The sequence below is a fragment of the Lissotriton helveticus genome, chromosome 2_1, assembly GCF_964261635.1.
Source record: "Lissotriton helveticus chromosome 2_1, aLisHel1.1, whole genome shotgun sequence".
NCBI lineage: Eukaryota > Metazoa > Chordata > Amphibia > Caudata > Salamandridae > Lissotriton > Lissotriton helveticus.
The window spans coordinates 454,381,059-454,405,419 of NC_136059.1; the positions used below are offsets into that span (position 1 = coordinate 454,381,059).

The 24,361-nt window shown below is 45.7% G+C and overlaps 1 protein-coding gene across 1 annotated transcript in view; it reads right to left on the reverse strand.

Moving 5' to 3' along the window:
- SLC38A9 (solute carrier family 38 member 9) overlaps window positions 1–24,361 on the reverse strand; it is a 396,909-nt gene that overhangs the window by 114,354 nt on the left and 258,194 nt on the right. Inside the window, exon 11 of the mRNA XM_078675090.1 lies at window positions 14,286–14,392. Coding sequence (XP_078531216.1) covers window positions 14,286–14,392 — 107 coding nt within the window. The remainder of the gene's footprint in view (window positions 1–14,285; window positions 14,393–24,361) is intronic.

Genomic DNA, 24,361 nt, shown 5'->3' on the forward strand with positions numbered 1-24,361 from the left:
GAGTGAAATAGCTATCTATTGTTTCCGCGACTCTAGAGATATATTTCTTATTCTTGGGAAACAAAGTTGTCATTTTTTTTGGGGGGGGGGGATTTTAAAACTGTTTTTATTGATTTAAACATCAGGGCATGAAATTTACACACATTATAGATTCGTAATTTGCTGCAATCATAACAAGACGTCTTGACAATGCCGTACATTTCTCAATCGATAGTGATGGATTATTACAGACACCTCCCCTCCCAGATACTCCATCTTATGCGTCCAGCTATGGCGATGTTACCTGCCCCTCTGGTGGCGGTGGTTCACAAATATAGCCTCTGTACCTGTTCCATGCACCCCATACTTTTTCCCACTTGTGAGGACAACCACGATGAATAAAAACCGACTTTTTGGCCACCATCGCATCATCCATGTCTTTGCACCAGTGTCGGAGCGTGGGCGCTGCATCAGATCCCCACAGTCTAGCAATATTACGTTTGGCAATCAGCATTCCTAACATTACCCAATCTTGGCTCTGGTGAGTGAGATCGTTTGCCTCCCACACATTCAAAAGGATACGCCTCGGTTCTGGCATTAGCGAAACATCACCTGTATGGGAGATCGTGCGCATTACCTTGACCCAGTATCCTGCAATGTGGGGGCAGTCCCAGATTGTGTGAAAGAAGGTGTGCTTTCTTAATGGCGTGAAGCGTCGTTCTGGTGTGGTATGTGCGGTGCAGTATTTTTAATTGGATCAGTCTGAGTCTCGACGATATGGCTGTTTCCCTTGGTGATGACAGGGCCTCTTGCCATTCCGATTCTTCTAAGTCTCCCACCTCCCGGGACCGTGTGTGTTGCAATCTAGTCGTCGGGTCAGGCAAGTTGTTGACTAATTTGCGGATGTTGCCCTGGTAGTCATGTGCTCTGCCAGGAGTCTATCCTCTAGCGGGGTGGCCTCAGGTAACAATGTGCCAGGCACTATAACTGCCTGTAGTGCGTGCCGGATTTGGAGATACCTGAATTTTTCTGTGTGCTGCATTCTGTACTGAGTTTCTAATTGTGTAAATTCGACCATCGCCCCCTTTTTCCAGAGGTCACCTACCACGGAAATCCCAATATTGTCCCAGTCTTGAAACCCTTTACTGTTCCAGCTTTTGCCAGTCCCAGAGGGGCGACATTTGTGTGATTGTTCTCGCACATTTTAAGCGGGCCTTTGCTTGGTACCATATGTGAATTGTATGTGCCGTTGGGCCGGACAACCCGGAAGGTCTACCTGTGCTGTACAAGGCCGACATCAGTCCGCCATCCTCTAGTTCCTGCCAGTCCGATCGATACGCCAGCTCGTCCTTTGGGGCATGTAGCCAGAAGTTGACTATTTCAAGACGCGCTGCCCAGTAATACAGTTGAACGTTTGGAAGCGCTATCCCCCCATCGTACCAACGGCGTACTAGTTTGTCCCGAGCAATCCGTGCCAGCTTATTCCCCCACAGTAAACCCGATACTTCAGCCGCAATAGTGTTGAAGTAGGCCTGAGAGACTGGAAACGGCGTATTTTCTAGGATATATAAAAAATGCGGAAGAGACATCATTTTGTAGAGCGCCGCCTTACCCTACATTGTGACGGGAAGACCGTGCCAAACCGCGACGTACCGTCTGAACCTTTCCAGTGGGGGCTTCAGGTTTTTGACAGAGAACTCATTAGGATCTGTTGTTACATATATGCCCAGGTACTTAAAGGCTTCGGTAGTGACTCGAAGCGGACAGTCTGTCGGCAACAGCGGTGGCGGGCCGGTCAATACAACCATTACAGATTCGGACCAATTTATGGTGTATCCGGACCCCTGCTGAACTTTTCACAAATATTCAGAAGCATCAGGATGGATTTTCTCGGGGAGGTGAAATACAAAAGTACATCGTCTGCATATAATGATATCCGGTCCTCCCAGTTGTCAGTCCAGTAGAGTCCGCGGATTGAGGGCTCCCATCTAATCCACGCCGCTAAGGGTTCCAAAGCTAACGCGAATAATAAGGGGGATAGTGGGTATCCCTGCCTCGTTCCGCGGGATAGAGGGAAGTCTCGCGATATATGTCCATTGGCCACCACATGCGCTATCAGTTTAGAATAGAGTAGGCGGACCCAGGCGCAGAATTTTGGGCCGTGGTCCAAGTGATGCAGCATTGAAAATAAATATGGCCATTCAAGCATATCGAACGCCATACGTGCATCGAGCGAGAGAATGACTGCGGGTTCCCGGATCAACGATCTTCGAGCCATCACCGCGTGCAGTCGCTTCAGGTTGAGTGCCGTGCTCCGCTGGGGCATAAACGCAGATTGATCTGGATGCACTAGAGACGGCAAATGAGGGGTCAGTCTCAGCGCTAAAAGCTATGCCAGTATTTTGGCCTCTGTGTTAATTAGAGATATTGGGCGGTATGAGCCACAGTCCTCCGGGGGTTTGCCCGGTTTGTGGATCGCTATGATTGTAGACAACCTCTGGTCGTGTGGCAGTTCTCCGTTCTGCAGACTATCACAAAACATAGTCAAGAGGAAGGGGTCCGTCAGATTCGCAGTATGTTTGTAGAATTCAATGGGGAAACCGTTCGGTCCCACCGCCTTCCCGGATGCTAGAGAGCTAATTGCAGTCTGTAATTCTTCGACGGAGGTGTCGGCTTCCAGCAGCTGCGCCTCTTCTGTGGAAAGTGTCGGCATTGCAATATCCTTAATATATCCATGTGCCTCCTCTATCGTGAATGTGGAACGTGAGGTGTATACTTGTTCAAAATGGTCCGACAGTGCTGCTACAATATCACTCGGGCCGATACCTGGGAGTCTGTTGACGTGCACAGTTGCGCGATCACTCTACCCGCCTTCTCCTTTGTATCCAGCCATGCTAAGAGCTTGCCCGTTTTATCCCCTAATTCATACACCCAGTGACGCGTGGCCTGAAGTCGGGCTGTGACCATCTCCCTCTGATATACTACAAACTCGCTTTGTTTAAGGCACACTCTTTGTGCAGTTTGGGGGGGGCGGGCTGGCTGCATGTTGCCTCGTCGCAGCATTTAGGTGTGCCTCTATTTGTCATGATTTTAGCGGTTGTCAGAAACTAATCCCTTCTTGTTCATTCAAGAAAGTTTCTAGTAACCTCTGAGCCAGCTGGCACACACACAATTAAGTCTAGTATATTCAGTAGAGACCTAGTCGACTTCAGTCCTACGTCTAAACTACAGGATATACTATTCCAATGCGCAGAGCCTCTTGGGAATATAAGAACTACACTACAGGTGCAGGCCTGGGGTGATAGCTACATTTGCTTGAGATATGGTAATCTTCTTTGAAGTTAATCAAGTCCTTGGGCACAGCCCATAGGCATTCGTGTCAAGGGCACAACTACACCTCCCCACACCCAAGGCTTTTTGTCACAGGACAGGGACAGCTCAGTCATGCCCACTGAAATGCTAATTACTGGCTCGCAATGTGGAGAGAGCAAAATGCGCATTTAACTTCAAAGACTGTTAGGAAGGCAAATATGACTTTAATAGTCATCTTTCCAAAATAGTTTTTAAATTTCCCACTACACCAGTAAATTGGGCTGGTCATAGATATTTCAAAAAGTCCAAAAATTTCCTATGGAATAGCCAACCCTGCTACAGTGACAATAGCTTTGAGGTGCTAGTCATTCTAAAGGCATATTTAAAGGGTAGATGACTCAAATATTTAAAAGGAGGGTTTTAGGTCTGGCAAAAAAGGGTTATTCTGACAGGTTGTATCTTCAGTTTAAACCTGCATAGCCAGGCTATGGTGGTAGGCATGCAGTCATGCGTGCACTGTCACTCCAGTGGGTGGCACAAAGAGTGCTACGACAGCCCACTGGAGACATTTAAATTACAGGCACTTGGTACGCTGTGGGTACCATATATTAGAGACTTATTTATTTATTTATTCAGAGTTTTATATAGCGCGAACAAGATCTTTACAGATATCAGAGCGCTTTACAGAAACAAGGGTGAGGATAGCAGGAGGGTGACGCAACATAATATTGGGTGCAGTATAAGGTTCAATATCAAGATCAGATAGCAGACATGTGCTGATAAAATATCAATAACCAATCAGGTAAACGATAATATAAGACGATACTGAGTCTTTGATCCAACTACAATAGGAATCAGGAGAGCTTAGGCTAAAGGGATGGCTTATGACAATATCTAAAAGTTACAAAGAACAAGGGGTAGGGACATCGAGTTTCAGCAAACTAACGAGAATAGTCTAATAATAGGTAGTCAGTGAGTAGTATAATAGGATCGACTAATCATAATAGAATACAAACAAGAAGAATAAAAAGGATTGCAATCAGGAAGAATATGGTATTACTTGACATTAGACAATCAGGTAGCCAATGATACCATTGCGGTGCGGAGTCTCTGATAAACAACAATAAAGTTCAGGTGAGTTTGGCCATGAGGATGGCTTTCACCTCTTTCTTGAAGAGGGCTGTGGAGGAGATAAGCCTGGTTTCAGGAGGGAGTGCGTTCCAGATCCTCGGTGCCATTCCTGAGAAGGAGCGTTTGTAAGTTTTTTCCTTCCGAAATCTGCGGGGTTTCAGGAGTAGATTTTTTGTACTTCTATTGGATCTCGAACCTCCTGATATAGTCACCTTTTGTGTGAGGTAGTTGGGTGCCTTGTGGTGTACGGCCGAGTGCGTCATAACAGCAATTTTCAGCTGTATTTTCAGCTGTATTCTGGCTTCAAAGGGCAGCCATTTCAGGGATTTCAGGTCAGGGGATATATGAGAGTGTTTTCTTGAGCCAGTAATGAGTCTCGCGGCAGCGTTCAAGGAGGCTCTTAGGGGTGCAGTTGTTGCTAGAGGGAGTCCACTGAGTGTCACAATTCCATAGTCTATGCGGGGGATGACGAGGGCTTGTACAGCATTTTGGAAGTCTTTGGCTGGGAGGAAGGGTTTAAGTTTCCTCAATGTGTTGATTTGGAAATTAGCTCCTTTCGTTGCTTTGCTAATGTGCTTAAACTTAAATTTAATCATGGCCAAATATATCATTGTTAAAAAATCCCCTCTTTATTTAGGTTTTATGGATTTGAGTTCCGCATTTGATTTTGTTAATCGTTCTAGGTTATGGTCACTTTTGCTCGATTATGGTTTGGATGATTCACTGGTGTATTTTCTTTCTGACTTGCATCGGGACTTAAAAGCGAGAGTACGAATTAATAATGATGGCGATTTGTCCAATGATGTTTTTATTAGCAGAGGAGTTAGACAGGGCTGCGTACTCGCCCCACTGCTTTTTATTTTATACATTAATGGGCTGAGTAGCACTTTGTGTAGGATATGCAAGGATGTTCCAATTATAAATGGCTCCCCCATTACTACCTTACTTTATGCGGACGACGCAGTATTAATGGGGCGTACCCCGAATGCCTTACGCATTTTAATCTCCGGGTTTGTAGCCTTTATGTCAGATCTTGGTTTAAATACCAATTTTAAAAAATCTTTCATCATGAATTGCGGACCAAAAAAGTACACTATTACTTCTATTAAATCTGGCGATAATATTTTAAAATGTACCAACACTTTAGGGCTGTTGTTTTCCAATACAGGCTCATGGCAGCCACATGCTGTGCATGCTAGGAATAAAATTAGTAAGTCAATTAATTCAATTTTGTCTCTTCGACAACCTAAATTGGCTGATGTCGTTACACCCCTGCTTAACATTTATCGTACTCAATGCCAGCCAACTGGGACATATGGAGCAGAAGTGTGGGGTTACTGTAACAGCAAGGCTCTCCAGTTGGAGGAAAACAGATTCTGTAGAAGGGTGTTGGGGGGAGTCCTCAGTGCCCCTACATTTATTTGTCACAATGAACTGAGGCTGCCATATATTGCTGATTTTATTAGGTCTAGGCCTGCTCTCTTTTGGATCTAAATATGGTTAAATCCGGCAGCATCCTTAACGCGCAGTATAATATCTGACTGCTTGTTAAGTGATAAATCTCACTACATTCCCTGGTTAAACGCAGTCAAGAATAGCCTGCAGAGTGTGGGGCATGGTTCTTTATTTAGCTCCCCTAATTCTATCATACCTGCCCACAAGAATAACATTAAACGGGCACTGCTTGACCTATATAAAGAGGAACGCATGAGCTCAGAATTTATTAAACCTGCTGTTATTAGATATCTGCGTATTATTGATCCAGGTGGTGACAGCCTGGATAACATTTACAGATACCTATCATTACCACTGGGAAAGTGGAACCGGAGCCTTTTGTTTAGGTTTCGGGATGGAAGTATAGTTAATTTGCTTAGCTTCCCCCTTGGCCATAACAATGGACTTGAAGAGCGGGACTGCCCCTGTCCCCTTGGTGGAAAACAAAGTCTGCTGCATTATCTCTTTTTCTGTGGCCACTACAAACTGTATACTTGCAAATACTTAGTCCCGATTCTTCGCAAATATAACATCAGAGATCATAATCTCGCATTAAAATTTTTTCAAATGTTGCATATTGATGATGTTATATATACTCTAAGCTGTTTTATAAAAGCTTGTGTGAGATCGAGGGCTAGTATGGAATATGGATAATGGACAAGAGTTTTATGTAATCTGACGTATTCATTGTACTTTATTCTATGTACTTTATTAATTTGCTGATAACCAATCACAGATTCAACTGTTCATGTGCTTTGATATAAATGATCGTTTTGGGTAAAATCATGATAGAACTTTGTGATTAAGTACCCCAGTGATTAATGTTCCTATATTTACTATGTATTTTGCACTTTAGATTGGTACATCGCACTTTATGACACATTGCTGCTTAGGTCCTACTTCTTAATCGTTTTTATATTTTTTAAACATGTTTTTAACTTGTTTTTAATTGTATTAATTCTGTATGTACTTTTATGGATGTACTCACAATCCGAATAAAGATCATTTGAAGTTGAAGTTGCTGTTGCATATTGAGCTTTGCGTCCAGTGTGATCCCTAAGGATTTCGCAGTATCCACGAGGGTGGGCCGGACATTAAATGCTGTTAGTTGATTGAGCCATATTTGGGTGGTGGTAATTTTCGCTAGGTATTTTAAATATGCTAATCAAAACTATACCATTTACACCATATTAAAAGCACTTTACCACTAGTTAGCTGGGGTAAAGTACACAGAGTTCTGTAGCTAGCAAAAATAGGATTCAACAAAAAATGTCAACAAATTAGAGATGACTGTGCAACAAGGGCAAATTTCTAACAACATCAAGTGTAATACGAAGGATACTGGATTTTAGTAAAGGCCAGAAAATCTAAGTCTGTTCTGAAATCCCACTAAAGAACCTCCATATATTTACAGGACAAATTTAGATCCCTTTTAAATTACATTTCCTTAGGGTTTCAAAGTATATAAAGTACTATGACAACACACCATAGATTTGCATTTAAAACAAATCACTACTATTTTAACAGTAACCTGATCTATTTCGATCTATCCCCGCCTCGCTGACAGGAGGGTAAGCGGCATTTGGACTTTGCCCTCGGGGACTTGCGAGAGGGGTGCGGCATGGCTTAAGTTGGAAGCGGCCAATGAGAGGTGAAGTGAGGCAAGCGCATCTCCTTCATTTTGGACCTCGCCCGGCCGAGTGGCCCTGGAGCCTTGACTTCTCTGCTCTGTGGCTGCTGGGCAGCGGTGCAAACCGGCGCACCCCCTCGGTTGAGACCCCCTGCTGAGTGGCCCCTGCGCATTGGGCTGCCCCCGTTGTGGTGCATGGGAGACTGGTGGGGGAAGGAGAAGTTGTGGAGCAGGTGGATAGCGCGACCCATGGACTACCTTACACAAACTCTTTGGACACACTACGCTCCTTGAGTACTTACTGCAGGGGGGAGCGGGGGAGGCACATGTTGTTTGGTGGGGAGGGCTGGACCTCTGAATAGCGGCGTCCTGAACTTGCTGGCCCGGGAGGGGGGGTGGACCCTGGGTTAGCAGGGTCCTTCTTGTGATCCCGTCTCTGGGGAGGTGGGGTGCCCACGGGCCTTTAGGGAGGTGGTACTTGAGTCCTGGGGGGTTGGGGGCTGAAGGGGGGTCACTGCGCATCTGGTTCATCTGGCCGCCTTGAACATTGCTAGAGAGTACCTGCGCGGTCGGGGGCTGGACAGGGGTTCCTTCCTGGCACACAACTCCTGGCAGATACAGAGAGCGCGGCTTGGCTGCCGGCCCACCGTTGCGGAACTGGCGATGACACACTCCAGAGGGGGTAAGGCCGACCAGGCGGCGACCCCCAGGGACAACACAGTTGTGGCAATGTGGGGCAAAGCAGGTGCGTTGACACCCGCCGAGGGACCACCACAAGCCGCTGGAGACTCACAGCCAGTGACCCAGGCCTTTATGACCTCCTTCATGTCCGAACTCAAGATGGAAATAGGCTCTTTACGTTCTGAGGTGCACTCCTGTGTACGGGAACTGCGGAAGGAGGTCACCGACCTGGGGGACCGGGTGGATGGGCTGGAGAAAATGGTAGATGCTCGCACGCAGGACCAGGAGCAACTGTGGCAATGCCTGGCGGCATTGGAAGAACAAAACATAGAGCTGCAAGTCAAGCAGGGGGACCTAGAGATACGAAGTCGCCAGAACAACCTCCGTATCCATGGGGTTCCTCTCGGGGCAGAGGGGAAGGACATCATGTCCTACATGGCGTAGCTCCTCCATGAGGTTTGGGGGGATGAGGACATTTCCCCGCTGGCTTTGGACCGGGCCCATCGGGTCTCCAGGCCCGCGGGAAGACCGGGTCTTCTCGCAGACATCTTGACACGGGTGAAATTCTTCAGCGAGAAGAAGGCTATATTGAAGGCAGCAAGGGACAAGCCAGATCTCAGTTACGAGTGACACAAGAAACAGATTTTTCAGGACTTGCACCCAACACCTTGCGCAGACGACGAGCCTTCAGGCCAGTGACGGAGAAGCTACGGGCCCTCACCATCTCTTACCAGTGGGGCCATCCCTTTGCCCTCATCTTCCAATGGGAAACCAAGCGCAGAGTAATAAGGTCCTATCGGGAGGTGGCGCAGCTGCTTAGACTACCGGAGTCGCCATCAAACAGCCCTTCTCGGCAGCGGCATCAGGAGCGGGTTCCGGCCAGGCCGTCCTGGACTACTGTGCAGCGCCACCGCCGCTCCCCTCCACTGGACGAGAGATCTGCCTCGCAGGCCAAGCAAGACATTATAGCACACATCAAATCCCTCGAGGGGGACCGGGACGGGCCGCCTTCATGCCCATTCACCCCATTAACAATTGACCAGCAGTAAGCTATATATCGATGCCTGCATCTCTGCTGATAACGATTCCTCTCCCAGGGTCTGTAAGCCTTACACCTGCGCTCCAGCTCCTGGCCAGGGTGGTGGGGGCACCGGGGCTCTAATGTTGTTAGCCCTTGAGACAACCATAGGCCTCCCCCCAGGTTGTTCCTAAAGGGAGTGACATCTCTGAGTGCGTCTGAACCCTTGGGTAGAGGATGCCCTGTGACTGGGACAGTACAGTGTGGCCCTATTGGCCTTTGTTGATGTCTATTGCTGGGTGGCCCGGTTGGCCGCCTTTGGGCCTCTTGACCTTTTTTCCCCTCTTTTGGCTCCTTACTGATCTCTTCTCTCCTCTCTCTTCTTTTTTCTGTGTGCGATGGGTGAGGGATCGGGTGGCCGCGACCTTCTGTGTGGGCAGGGGGGGGGGAGGCCCTTTCGGAGTCTATATCCCTGCAGTGGCGGAGTTGGGGGGCGTGGGTGGGGCCCGCTTGACACACAGCATGACCGCAACCTTGCTTAGGCCCTTAAAGATCTTAACGCTTAATGTTAAGGGCTTGAACTCCCCCAATAAGCGGAGTCAAACATGGCGTTACCTCCTCCAGCAGAACCCCGACATCATATTCCTGCAGGAAACTCACCTGTTGCAAGCGGACACGAAGCGCATGGCCCACCCTAAATATTCTCTCCAGTTTTGGGCTGCAGCTGATTCTAAAACGGCGGGTGTGGCGATATTGTGCAGGACTGGCTTCAGGCGGGGGGACACCAAGCCTTTTAGGAATGGAGACGGGCGCTTTCTTAAAGTCACAGTGGAAACCTGGAGGCGACGGTTTACTTTGTGTAATGTATATGCGCCCAATCAGATGCAGGATAGATACCTCCAGACGCTTTTGCGGGAACATGTTCCATGTGGCGACCCTTCACTGGTACTGGGAGGGGATTTCAACTTAGTCTGGGACCCGGACACGGATCGTAGTGACGCCTCCTTCAGTGGAGCCGGGGCCATGTCCTCTGCGCTGCGTACGCAGATAAGAGAGCTGGGGCTGATAGGCGCGTGGCGTTACCACTGCCCGGGGTTGAGGGACTACTCATTTTACTCTCATGCTCACCGCTCGTACTCTCGCATAGATTTCTTATTTACCTCGCACACCATGGTGCGAGACATACTTGGGGCTTCCATGTCGGATATCTCGTTGTCTGATCACGCCCATGTTGAGCTGCTCCTGCAGGACCCGGCCGCTTGCCCTACCCGGGAGGCGCGATGGTGCTTGCCGCCGAGTATTCTCCGGGATGCAGCCGACGTTGAAAGCATCCGGGCTGCCATTGACTCTTACTTTACTAGTAACGATATTCCGAAGACGCCCTTTCCTGTGGTGTGGGACGCCTTTAAGGCCAAGATCTGGGGCCACATCACTTCTCTATCGATTGCATGGAGGCGCGAGGCTTGTAATCTGGAGGATAGCTTGGCGAAGGACATAAAGCGAGCTGAGCTAAAGGATCGGGCGCATGCTTCGTTGGAGTCCAGGCGGCGGCTCGCCAACCTGAAAGGGCAGCTCAGGCTTTTGCGAACCAACAAGGCAAAGCACTCTCTCTGGCGTTGAAGCAGCGATTTTTTGAGGGAGGAGATAAGATGGGCCGGTTACTGGCGGGAAGACTGAGAGCGCGTGCGGCCAGGGCCCACATAGCCAATTTCCAGCTGCCGGATGGTCCTAGGGTTATCTCGGAGAGAGACAAACGCGAGGCATTTCGGGGCTATTACGCCCCCCTGTACCAGAGGGTGACTCCCTCTCCAGACGCGGTCGCGGCCGTTCTGAATAGCTACGAGGGGACGCCAATGCATCCACTTTGTGCGAAGACTCTGGAGGTCCCTATCATCGAGGAGGAGATAACGGCAGCCGTGAGGGACCTTCCTATGGGGAAAACTCCGGGGCCTGATGGCCTACCCCTGTCCTTTTATCGCATGTTCCAGTCTCAGCTTCGACCCTACCTTCTGAGGCTGTTCAATTCTTTTACGGATATCGAGGGACCGTCCTCCGACATGGGCATGGCGGAGATAGCGTTGATACCGAAGCCTGGGAAGGACCCCACGCTGTGTGCATCCTACCGCCCCATAGCTCTACTGAACACCGATCTTAAAATCTAGAGTAAGCTACTCACAAAACGCCTAGATCCTTATATGCCGGGGCTCGTGGACCCGGACCAGGCCGGCTTTATCCGCAACCGGCAGGGAGCAGACAATGTGCGTAAGCTCGCGCATCTTGTGGGGAAAGTGCATCATTGGAAACTCCCGGCCTGCCTTCTGTTGCTGGATGCTGGGAAAGGCCGTTGACCGGGTGGACTGGACCTTCCTCTGGGCGGTCCTGCAAAAGTATGGGCTGGGTCCGAAGATGATCACGAGGATCATGGCTCCATATGTAGGGCCGCAGGCCAGGATTCGGGTTAATGGTCAGCTTACTGCGCCACTTTCTATTCATAGGGGTACAAGGCAGGGGTGCACTGTATCGCCCCTGCTGTTTCCTCTTGCAGTGGAGCCCCTTGCAGAGATGATTCATCGAACACCTGACATTCATGGAATCTCCCATGGTGGCCGGGAAAACAAGGAGGCGCTTTTTGCGGACGATCACATCCTCAATCTTACGCGCCCTCGAGAGTCTTTCCCAGCCCTGCTCAGGGTATTCTGCCTTTTCGAGAGGGCCTCTGGCCTCAAGATCAACCATGATAAGTCTTGGGCCCTTAATCTTACCATTTCGAAAGAGAAGATACCCCCTCAGAAAGACGTAGTACCCTACCGGTGGGCCGAACAACACGTTCGCTATTTAGGCCTCCTGCTGACCCCCTCCTTGGAAACATGGACAACGGTGAACTGGCGAGAGTGACGAAGAGTGGTCCCTGAAGACCTACGGAGGTGGAGACCTCTGATGTTGTCGTGGTTGGGCAGACTCAACGCCATCAAGATGTCGGTCCTCCCTAAAAAATTTTATCTGTTCCAATGTCTTCCCACTCCTATCCCACTCCACTGTATACGAGGCCTGCAGCGAAAGCTCACGTCCTTTATCTAGGGTGGAAAGCAGCCTCGATTCTCTCAGAAGCTCCTTATGACACCACGGGATAGGGGGGGATTAGCCTGCCCTAATCTAGTGGACTACTATTGAGCCTCACACCTCCGCTTCGTGGTGGAGTGGGGGGTGAGGGAGAGTGAGAAGGAGTGGCTGCATATGGACCGAGCGGTAACGGGGCAAACCATTTGGGATCTTGCATGGTTGCACTGGACGGCCCGATCTATGAGCGCTTATATAGCGGTGCCCACGAGAACAGTCCTAGAAATATGGGATAACATAGTTGTGTCCAGAGGCCTTACTACGTTTCCATCTCCGCACACCCCCATAGAGGGGAACCCACTTTTCCCGCCGGCCCATCGATCCCGATTTGACAAATGGACGCAAGGGGACTGCAGAATGATCTGCGACCTATGAGGGAGGCGCAGTTAAGACCTTTGACCAATGTAGGGAGGAGTTTTGTGCACCACCAGAGGCGAGAATGCAGTATGCCCAGCTGCGACATTGGGTTTCTGAGGGGGGAATGTATCAGGCGGCCACACGCGAATTTACTCCTTTTGAGAAGTTAGCGCGTTCTCTGGGGGGATCAAAAGGGCTGATCTCTCAGATCTATCAGATTCTGCAGCACCCGCCGACTACACCCTCTCACCCATACCAACACCAATGGCAGCTGACGACCGGCACGGACATTGAGCCTTCGCAGTGGGATAGACTTTGGCGGGACATTCCCAAGATATACCAGCGCATCCCGCAGAGGGCGAATGCCTATAAACTCTTGACTCAGTGGTACTATACACCTCAGCGACTTCATAAGATGTTTCCCACATCCTCTCCCCTGTGTTGGAGGTGTCAGTCTGCATCTGGGAATTTTATCCATGTCTGGTGGGCATGCCCACTGTTAACTGTTTTTTGGAAGGAGGTCCTTAGCCACATCAGGGGGGTACTGGGGTTTCCTTTGCCTGAAGCCACGAGCACGATCTTACTAGCCATCAAACCTACCAGCCTTAAGGCACTCACCCGAAGTGACTGGATCCTAACGCTCTAGATGCTGGGAGAGGCTAAGCAGCTTATAGCCCAATACTGGAAGAGAACTGAGGCGCCCACAATAGCAGCCTGGTTTGTACGGCTCTGGCATGTCATCACGACGGAGCTTTTCACAGCTCGATTGCAAGCATGTGACACGCTTTTTAAGGCAGTTTGGCAACCCCTAGTCCAATATCTCTGCTCTATAGAACATGTGCGCCACATGCCTACCAGGCTCAGAACGCTGCGCCTCTAGAGGATGCCATTGTTCCTCCTGACCCCAGTAGATTGCTCCCTTAGACACCCCTTGAGGCGTGGGCATTGCCGTGCGCCTTCTTCCGTTGATTCCCTCCAGCACACACTACCTTTACACTTGCTGTACTCTCTTCTCTCCCTCACCTCTAGTGTCCTCTCTTAACCCCTTTCTTTTCTTCATTTCTTGGTTACTCTAATGGTTACTGGGCCCTGTTGGGCTGCCTTTAAATATTGGGCTAGTTGCCTGCTTCTATCTTGACATTGATCTTAGGGATCTGGGTTGTCTGAATGTCCGGAAGATACTACAGCTTGCATCATGAAAGGCGGCTGGCCCCAGTGGTGTTGTATGCAAAACGCTGTGTAACAATTTGCCTTCTTGTGCAGGCCTTAAGGCCCCAACGCTGACTTATTTCGCGGCCGGCCTTGTTTAGGGCTGTAGGTTTAATGCTGTGTTTAAACGGACCTGTAGCGAGTGTTATTGCCTGAAAATAAAACAGACTTGAATATATAAAAGAGACAGTGTAAAGAATTCAAAATTGATTGAAATAATCAACTAGTTACATACTCAAATCATTAGTCATCCAGTAGGCAAGACATATCTAGCCATCATTGAGGGTTATATGTTTATTTGTAAACATTTTTTTATTATTTTCATACTACTCAAAAGTAGAAACATCAATTACTTACATTGTTTTCAGGAATCCTATTATTCTTGAGAAGTGTGATCACGCAGTTGTGAATGAAGAAAGCAAGTGTCAGCACACCAGTAAATTGAGGAAAGGACCATCTAAATTCTAAGAACATGAAACATTACTGTTGTAACAATCAGTTTTAATAGTTACATCAGCTAATATAACTTTTTGCTTACACAAAAAAAATTGCCAATTTGACAAAGATTTGATTTTCAGTAAAGCACTCTGCAGTTTCCTAAATTGTACTTTGGAAAATAATATCTTCATTCTTAGGTGGGGAGTGGACTTCACTGTACAATTATTATCTTGTAGTGTTGACAGATCATGACAATATATGTGCGCTATCAACCTTTTTGTCTCATATTGCTTGTTCTTGATGCATTAAAATGTCAACACAGTTGTTTATTTAAAAAATGAGATCTGAAGACAAAGTAGAATCACTAGGCACACAAGCATAGAAATGATACAAAGTAACTCATTGGTTTGGCTTGCCTACCCATTCGTGTACTTACCTAGCCAACTGTCAATGGTCTAAAATTATTTTGTCTCTATTGAGAAAAGGCTGGAATATTCACTGCATATAGATGGAAGTGTACCAACCGTAGCAGGAATGAGGACCTAGTTTATCAATACTAATTCAGCGAGAGATTAGTAACCCAGCCTTAACTCTCCATGAATTTGGGACAAGGACACCAGTCCCAACCTCCACATCAGGATATAGACCGGCATCTTACACAGTGCCTGCTGTACCATGTACATTCCATAGTATAAGAAGCCTTTCCTTTACTGCTTTTAATCATCAGACAGTATTGTTATTTTCCCACGCGATCTTATATTCAATACATAGTTGTGGAAATCTCTTTTTTCAACTGCTATTTAAACTGCTACTATATTATACTTCCCTTTTCAACGATCATTATTTTTCTGGTCTAGGGGGTTCCTTAATCAATTAATGACCACCTAAATAGAAAATGCTCTGCCTAGATGCTCCACCTTTCATTAGCTGAATAGCAGATAGCTGAAACTTCCTCCATACACACTCAGTGGCAGAACACAGGGATTAGTAAGGCATTAGCTCTTTGTGCCACATGATTAATGGCACCTGACCCCATCCCAGAATACACATTGCACATCTGTGGCAAATGGCAAACCAAATACAAGCCCAACTTGGCCGTTCTGAGACCAACCGGACCAGGGGCCAGAAATACCCAAGACTGGAACTGTGGGGCATTCAACATTCACAAAATGTAGGCGCCCAGGCTGCTGATAGAAAATTTGATAAGAACTACCCTAGTGTCATTAAAAATTCTTAATCACCAACCAAACTCACTCCTCAAATCATTACTTAGTATTACTTTAACAATATAATCTTACGGTTTATCTTTTTATTATTAGGGCTTACAACTTACACATGCCTACTGACAAATAAATTGGGTTAGCAGAGTATTTCTTTAATCAAGGATAATCATCCATGATTACATGTCTCCTAGTCAGTGCTTCACTGCAGGATCAAAGCAGGGGAATGCCAAAAAGAAAGAATACCCACAAATGAAGCCTCTGCAGAACATCTAACACCAGACTCCATGCTTGGAAAATATAGAAAATTCCGGAATATCTCAAGGCCTTCCATGCCAAATGCAAGGCAAAGTAAAAAACTAGCTGAAGTGCTCACAGGGAAAGTATGACATGCTTCCGCCTCAACCATGGTATCCTTTTCTATCCCCCTCACTCTCCACGCTGACAGACTCCAGACAGTTCTGATGCTTCCATTTGAGAACATCCAATCACCTTCCCATTGTTTTTTCCCTTCAGGATAACCAGTGCCAGGATGGAAGCCTATGCTCTGAACCGTAGTAATCCCTTGCACTCTGCTACATCATTCATATATTTAGGGACTCAGGTATGAGATCTGGGAAAAGAATAATTCTATGTCCTTGAATGAACAACTACTTTATTGCAACCTCTTTTGATATAACTTCCCGCAGGCCCTCCTTATAAAGCTAGATCAAAACTATTCTGTTCTTCACTCCCGCTATGAGTCACCCAGTGGAAAAGCCTCAAGGACTTTACCAACTCTCCAGATACCTCAGCTATATCCGAGTTCACCTTCTTACTCAAAAGGGCTTCAATAAATAATATCCTCAAGGTTTAGGGATTCCCCCCATCATCGGTCACTGAAGATCCTCAAATTTTGTGAGTATCTCAGATTTGCCAAGCTACTCGCCTTGTGCACCATTTTTAGCAACACGCATTTCAGGAACTACAAGAGTAATGCTTCTTCCACATATGCTACCGAACTCCCTTTATTTTTACTGCCTTCTCTGAGAACGGTACTGTCTGTTCCATTACTTTCATTTTATGTTCCACTTTGGTCTTAAGGGCCACAATCCATTAGTCCATTTGATCAAATTCATTATGCATTTCCTGCTCTTCTGGTCAGTCTTTCTCTCCTATCTTCTTCTGTGGGTACCACAACTTGTGTCAGCATTCTATTTTTAAAGATAAGTTCTAGAGTGGTGAGATCACCTTTAGAGTGCTTCACTGGGGCTGCCCTGCAGGCAACTGCTTCTGAGATTTCCTCTTTGTACATCACAAAGGCACACAGCTTCTCAAGGTCCTGGATAATTCCAATGAGGATCGAGCTCTCTCTTTCAGCAAAGCAGCCTTTAGGGCACACAAAGCTGCTGTCCGCCTTCACTACTATGAATCTTTGCCCTCAATATGGGGGAGCAGGGGTGGAGGTAAGGGGGAGTTCCAAGTCTGCTGACTCTGTCCCAGCGCTGTTCATTCTCTGCTAGAAGTCCACCGCTTGATTAGGAGTTTAACTCAATAGGTAGGGGGCAGCTTTCTGACCTCTGCCAATACCCCAGGTCATATCCTTCTCACAGAGCCAAATCCAGTCTCCCCCATGAAAGCAGTACAGTGTTTTTTTGTTTCCTCTCATAAGGGGCCTCTTGTGGTAAATATCCATAGCCAATATCCTCGAGGTTGTGGACCCACACTGAAGAAGCTTTACTGGCTCCACTCTTCATCTCACCAACCTGGAGAAGAAGCCTTTGACTACAACGGAAACAAAGCTTGGAAAATGCAGGATTATTTAAAGAGTTCTGGATAATGTGACCAGCCTGAAGCCAGTGTGGTCAGACTCACCACTACAAGATTATCTTAGGCAATCACTTGGATACAATATTTACCAATAATTCTTAGTTAAAAGAGGAACCACTACAGGTCTGCAATTTTCTAGTCCCTTCAGGCTTACATTAAAGGATTAATTCACCTAATCATATTTAATACTACTAAAAAGTAAACCACCCACCCTAATCTGATTTTGTTTTCACAGGCACATTTCTAGACACAATATCCACTACATGCCTTATGCTAACTATACTGGGAGAATTGAACTTTTTGGCAGACTGCCCAATTATCAAGTTGCTGATATCTTTATTAGACGAATGCCCGACTTAAATTTCCATCAATACACAGTTAATCCAGCTACCATATCGGTGCACATTTTAGATCTGATCTTGGAGGAATGCAAGAAATATATGTAACTGTATCCCAGCAACCCTTAATCTCATTTGGATAGACAGCTAAACTGTATGCTTTTAAGTGCTCACATCCTCCACCAGGTAGGGCTTTAATTGTAAACAAAGGTAGAAACTGAGTACATCGGGTACTTTAGAGGACCAAATTACGTACCTCAACACTTAAATTACACAATGAGACAGACTTTGACAATTTCTCTTAATGGATTAAACGTAGGCAAAATGTACATATTCTTTTCAAATCTACTAACTTGTGGTGCAATACACAAATAGCAAATTCAGACTCAGGCACAAAAAGATTTAGAGCAAATTCTTGTGAAATACTTTTAATAAAAATGATATTTTCATGATAAACTGTTGCGAGTGAACCTATGGTAAAAACACTTAGAAAAATGTATAAGGTATGTTTAAAAAATAAAAAACTCAGAAAAACACTTTAAAAAGTTGAATTCACTTTATGGTTACAAAACAAAGCCTACAGCTCTTTTGGAACCATTGTTTTTCATTTTAAAAAGTACTCTGAATACTTTTATTGGTTAAGTGTATTCCTTTGTAATATAATGGATCTGTAATAGATTTTTATAGAATACGCCTCTTTACGCCGCATCCCATTATCATGCATAATGTCACAACGCGGTCGTAACAAAGACGGGGTTGTGACAACGAATACCATTACTCCGCAAGTCGTTACAACGGGGGGAGGGCGCTGGATGTTGGAATAGTAAAATGTACTATTCCAACTTCAGTCTGTGCGGACTGCAAGTCGTTGTAACGACATGCAGAGAAATGGTATGCATTGTCACAACGCAGTCATTATAACGACCGCGTTGTGACAGCATGCAGGGTCACGGATGCAGGGTGAAGGTGCTTTACCTGCCTCAGTACCAATCCTGATTCCACTAGCACCGACTTGGAATCCAGTACAAAATTTGCAATTTTTCTAAAAGCACGAACCTTTTCGGTTAGATCCCGATGTAGTTCACAACATTGATAGAGAAGTAGTCCCCTTAGAATCCCTGGTCTTGCAATTCATACTTTTGCTGATTTAAGGGGCTATTTGGTTCTTACTCCAGACAATGGGTGGCATGACTATGAATATAGCTGTGAGCTGGCAGTCTTCCTTCCCCTTTCCTCTGAACGTTCATGACTATCTTGCCCTTCAGAATGCCATTGGCCTAGACACTTGCTTGGAGGTGGACTTGAAGTATCCTTCACGGCCTCCCCATGGAGGACTTGCTTCATTTACAGATGTGCTTCGCAAGGCAGCATAGTTCCTTGAGTTGCCTTTACCTGGGGAAGTTGAGCAAAGCTTACCTCACTGGAAATTCTACAGCCGGTTTCCTCTGTTGAACTTTTATTTCCCATCAAAGAGCCATTGATGGATACTTGGAAAAAGCCAGTATTTTCCCCCGCAGTGAATTTCCAGAGTGCCCAATGCTATTATCCGACTCCTGGGGAATCAACATTTTTGAAATATTACTCATCTTTGGAGAGGCTTGCACTCCATGTGTCTTCTTTGCCTCCAAGCAGAAATCTGACTTATTTCCTTCTGCTCCTATTGCTAGTCGAAGGGGATAGAGGCTATGGGAAAGATGGCCTTCTCTGCAGAGAGTCTCGCCCTTTGTTCCACAAATGCAACCTACTGTATAGAACATTACTTACATGTTCTACGGGAGATGAAGCAGAAGGTCGTCCCAAATCTCCTGCAGAAGCTTTGTGGATATTTCGTGGAAGTTGTCCATCAATGGCAAGATACACCCAAGCAGTTCTTTTGTTGTGATATGGACACAATGAATTTGGTGGTGTGGTAATTGTTCCATTCCCATCCGCTGTCATATATTGATATGTTCTTCCTGCTTCTCAGGGGCTGTCCAGATGAATCTCATGGACAGGTCTTTTGATGGAGTGCAAGAAAAAGCTTACTAGGTACTAGGGAGCCAAAAGGAAGGTCAGGCTATGGATCAGCCATTGCAGCGGGCTTCCCTTGCTAACCAGTTTCATCAACAATATTGAATGTTCATGGGCTATTCTCAGGGCCTATTCCAACAGGTCTGTTTAAGGCTGCTTCTTGGGAACTGTCAAGGGGTGTTTCTGTCCTGTATGGCTGCCCTGCTTTTACATCTTCACCAGCCATTATTACCACAACTCTGAAATCCACAGAAATAGCCATTTTAAAAGATCTCTTTTGCGGGACTTCTTGGTTTGACAGTTTCCTCAGACCCACCACCCTGAAGGTACTGCTTGGGTATCTTCTTCTTCTTCAAAACACTTTTATTCGATAATTTAAAATCATAAAAAGACACAGATACAATCAAATCATGTAGAATAACAACAAGCATTATACATTAAAAGATTTTAAAATTTCATCAGGGTACAACTAAAACCCGGGGCGATCTTACAAGTAATTCATGCGATAGATCATCAAATAACCCTCTAGTTCATTCAAAATCAGACTGGGATATTCGGGACACATATACTCTTCTTATTGATCCGCACTCCAGCTACTAAAAAGCTAGCAACATGAAATGTAACACGGGGACTACTTAGCAGTTGCAAATAAAGAAGGGCAGGCCTAACCTGTATAAAACCCGCCTCCCTCAAAATAGGCAACAAATAATTTTTCCTAATATCTGAGTAGTACTCGCAAAACATAATAAAATGTAAAGTGTCTTGTGCTGATAAATTGTCACATTTACAAGGGTTAGAGTTATCTGGGGTGCCCCATGTTGGGAAAAACCCCAATGTCAGATGAATTAAATTAAAACGAAATCTAGTTAACAGGTACCGGAGGAAGGGTCGCGTCACTAAGTTAAGGTAGGGTTCGAGTCCAGGGGAAGTTACTAATACAGAGTTCGCTCTTACAGTGGGTTTTCTCATTTCGAGCTCCTCCCTCTCTGATGTAAACAGATTTAACAGAGCAATTTTTATCTGACTTACATCCTCTCTCTTTATACACTCAGGGGAGGAATAAAGTTTAGGTCGCCCTAGTTTTGAGAATGTTGATTTAATATACGCCAACCATGGGATCCTACTGGCTCTATCCAGGGCGAGGCAATCTTTTAGAATCAAGTGGTTCAGTGAAATTTCCTGGTTAAGCCAGGTCTTGAGCTAACAGATCAAGGGGGCAATTTTTTGTGAATCTGTGACATACCCCAACCCTAATTCTGTATGGATAGAGAGAGTAGGGGTAGACCGTGGCACTGTTAATAAAGATTTTACAGATTTATTTTCGACCACTTGAATTCTATGTTGTGGGGTATAACCCCAAATTGCTGATCCATATGTAGCAATTGCTAAGCATTTAGACTTATACACCTTTAACATTGCCTCCATAGCTTGGGTATCTATTCAAGAGGTGTGGAATCTTCAGGTAAAAGTTCCTACCAGAAGAACAAGTTACTTACCTTTGGTAATTTCTGGAGGTTATTTTATCTACCTGTAGATTCCTCATGATCCTACACGTCTTCCTATTCTGAAGAATGGCCATGTGCTTTTTACTAAGGCCCAAGGTTAGTTTAGTACGCTGCAACCTTTGTTAATCTGGTCAGCCTAGCCTCCACCATTCCAGTCTTGGAAAAAGGAGGAGGTACTGACTTGAGTCATGGATCAGACTCTACGATATCATATCTAGGGGTAGAGCCCACAGCCAAGACTGAATAATGGCGCCACATGTTGGTGCAGCAGCGCGATTTCAAGTTTCCACATTCGGTATTGGATCAGCAACTAGATGCATTATACATCAGAAAGATTAATATTGAAGGTAGGTAACTTGTTAATCATGGTTAGGCTTGTGCTAGTCCATTTCTTCATCAAACAATCACTGCCAGAGCTAGGCTTCTATGTAGAAGATACTTTTGTATTGTTCTCTTTTATTTAAGATGTCAAACGTGCCTTGATGCAGAGTTTGTTGGCATTAAAGACATTCAGCATATTATTAATCTCGCGCGTCTTTCTTAAGATCATGATTGTTTACTCAAAACGTAGAAGACAATACATTGTTGGTGTCATTGAAAACATAGGTTGGTTCTTTCTACCCAACATATACAATGCAAATAGGCATCTTTTCTAGTTCTTCCTTGACAAAAGTCTTCCGATGTACAGTGAGATAACTATATATCCCTAGTAAAAATGTCTTCTGTAGTACCTTGGCAGAACATTTTGTAGGGGCACTGAGGAAGTAAGCTGAGCCTTCAGCAGACAGGAAAGGACGTGAAATGTGATGAGGTAATCCAGGTAGATTGCATCACATAGTGCTCACAGTAGGTAACGGCTGTATAAGAAATGGTGATCCGGACGCCACTGAAAGTAACACTAGGTTCCAGGCGGCGAGTCGTCCGTTTGAAATAAAAACGAGACGTGAAGACATTGCCACACTGAGTGTCCATGTGGCACGTCGCTTTTCCAGACGGAATTGTATCCGGCAATTTGCAGGAGAATTGACTGCGGGTAAAACCGTGAGTTTTTTATAGGAGAGTATCAATAATTTTGGTCTTCTCAGATTGGTCCTCACGGTGTGGGCACACCTTAGCGTGTGTAGACCCCCGGAGGATGGTTTTTTGATTATTAAATTGGTCCTGAAGAAAGCTGAGCTGAGACAGCATATACAGCAGAAACATGTTGACCACCCACATAAAGTCACTAGGGTTATAAATTCAAGCCACTAAGTGACTTTTCACCTTTTATTCATGAACAATTGGCCCTATAATAAAGTTTTTTTGGGGTACAGTTGGGATCTTTTAATTCACCACTCACTGATCACTCATCACACATCACACATCACACCAACATTACACCAGCTCCGCTGCAATTGCAGGCGTTGAAGCACACAGGAGGGATATTTCCCCTCCTGTGACGAACCCTATGATGAAGCATGTCACCACTAGGGTGAGTGAGGGTTCTTTTATAAGATAGTTTCTTCCCCTTGTTTCTTTTCCGTTTTGTTTTTTGACCATAGGTATAGTCCAGTCACTGTGTGTGTTCGTTTACCTAGGCAATTTTGTCTTCTACAAATTCACAATAGCTGGCTCTCTTTTGTTGAAAGAATTGTATAAGAAATGGGCCTCTGCTTTTGAGCAGTCCTTTGACTTGACTGTGTGTGATAGTGGTTTAGTTGCTGAGCTAACGGAGAGATTGTGTGGCTGCCATAGCAGACTGGAGATGGACTTCCAGGTAAGGAGATGGCTGGTTGTCAGAATACAAAAGTTAGTATACAACTTCAGGAATACAGAACAGCCTCCTACTTTTACAAGTTCCAAACACCTACACATCAGTCTAATTTGTGAATAAGACACCGATGTAAGCAGTTGTGCCCCACTATTTATTTTTAATATTTTATTTTTATTAAATACATAAGTGCAAGTTAAGAACATGAAGTAAAAACTAACACTGCCCTTCTCGATTTTAGGTTTACTGCTCTATTGCAATTGCTTCTTCGAGGCATTACGTTTCTGCTTCTGATCATCCTTATGATAACTGTTTGGTATCTTTATCCTCAGAGCCTTTACAGAAGGCTGGGGATAGGGAAGGGCATAGATGGAAAAAACGGGTTGCAGTGCTAAGCTCAGCATTCACTGCAACAATCACCAAAGCCCAGAAACACTTGGCATCACAAACCTCTCAAGACAGTACTTTTACCACTTCTGAACTACCAACTGTCTTCCTGTCTTCATGTCTGCTTAGCTCACTTCACTAAGTATGTGTCTTAATCAATTCTGTATTGTTCTCCTAGATTCTGTAGCCTCTTCTCATGCCACCCTGTCTGCCTCCTTGCAAATTGAATATATTTCTGGAATCACCATAGGTTAACTTCCTTCCCAATTAGGCTTCTTCATAAAAATCCTAAAAACCTTTGCTTTCACTGTATTCAATGGAATTGCTGCTGTGGCTGATACAGGTTAAGATGCCCACTGCCCATGGTTGGTTAAGATGCCCACTGCCCATGGTTGTTCTATCTTAACCTTGCTATGTGCTCCAGGCTTTTCTAAAATCCCTGTGAAGTGTCTGATGTATCTTCTATAGCAAAGGCTTGTTTTCTGGTGTTAATATCTCTGAGTGCCCTCGGTGCAGCAACAGTCTCACTGTTCGGTTCTCTCAATGTCAAGTGTCTGTGGCGAGGCACCTCCTTGTTGCTGCCTGCTATGTACCAAGGACTTTGAACTCTGAGAATGTAATATTGGTCACAAATGACAATTTCAATACCTTGCAGGGTACCCTTTGTCTTCATATTTCGACCTTTCACCCTCTTCAGTGCAATACACTGACAGGGTATTCCAACTGGATAAGGAACATTTTTCTGACTGTCCCCTAAAGCCCAGGATTACGCCTACTGAGATACGCCTGCAGGCTGTATCTCGGTGTACCAGGATTCTGGTCATGCACCATGGATTGATTCACCAAAACCTGCTGCATCTGACTTTCTTGTAATCTCTTCCTGTCATGACAGCACAGGAGGTTGGACCCGTTATTAAAATGCATTGGGAATATGTCCATAACACTTCGAAGATAGCTTTGCTTCCCCTCCAGTTGT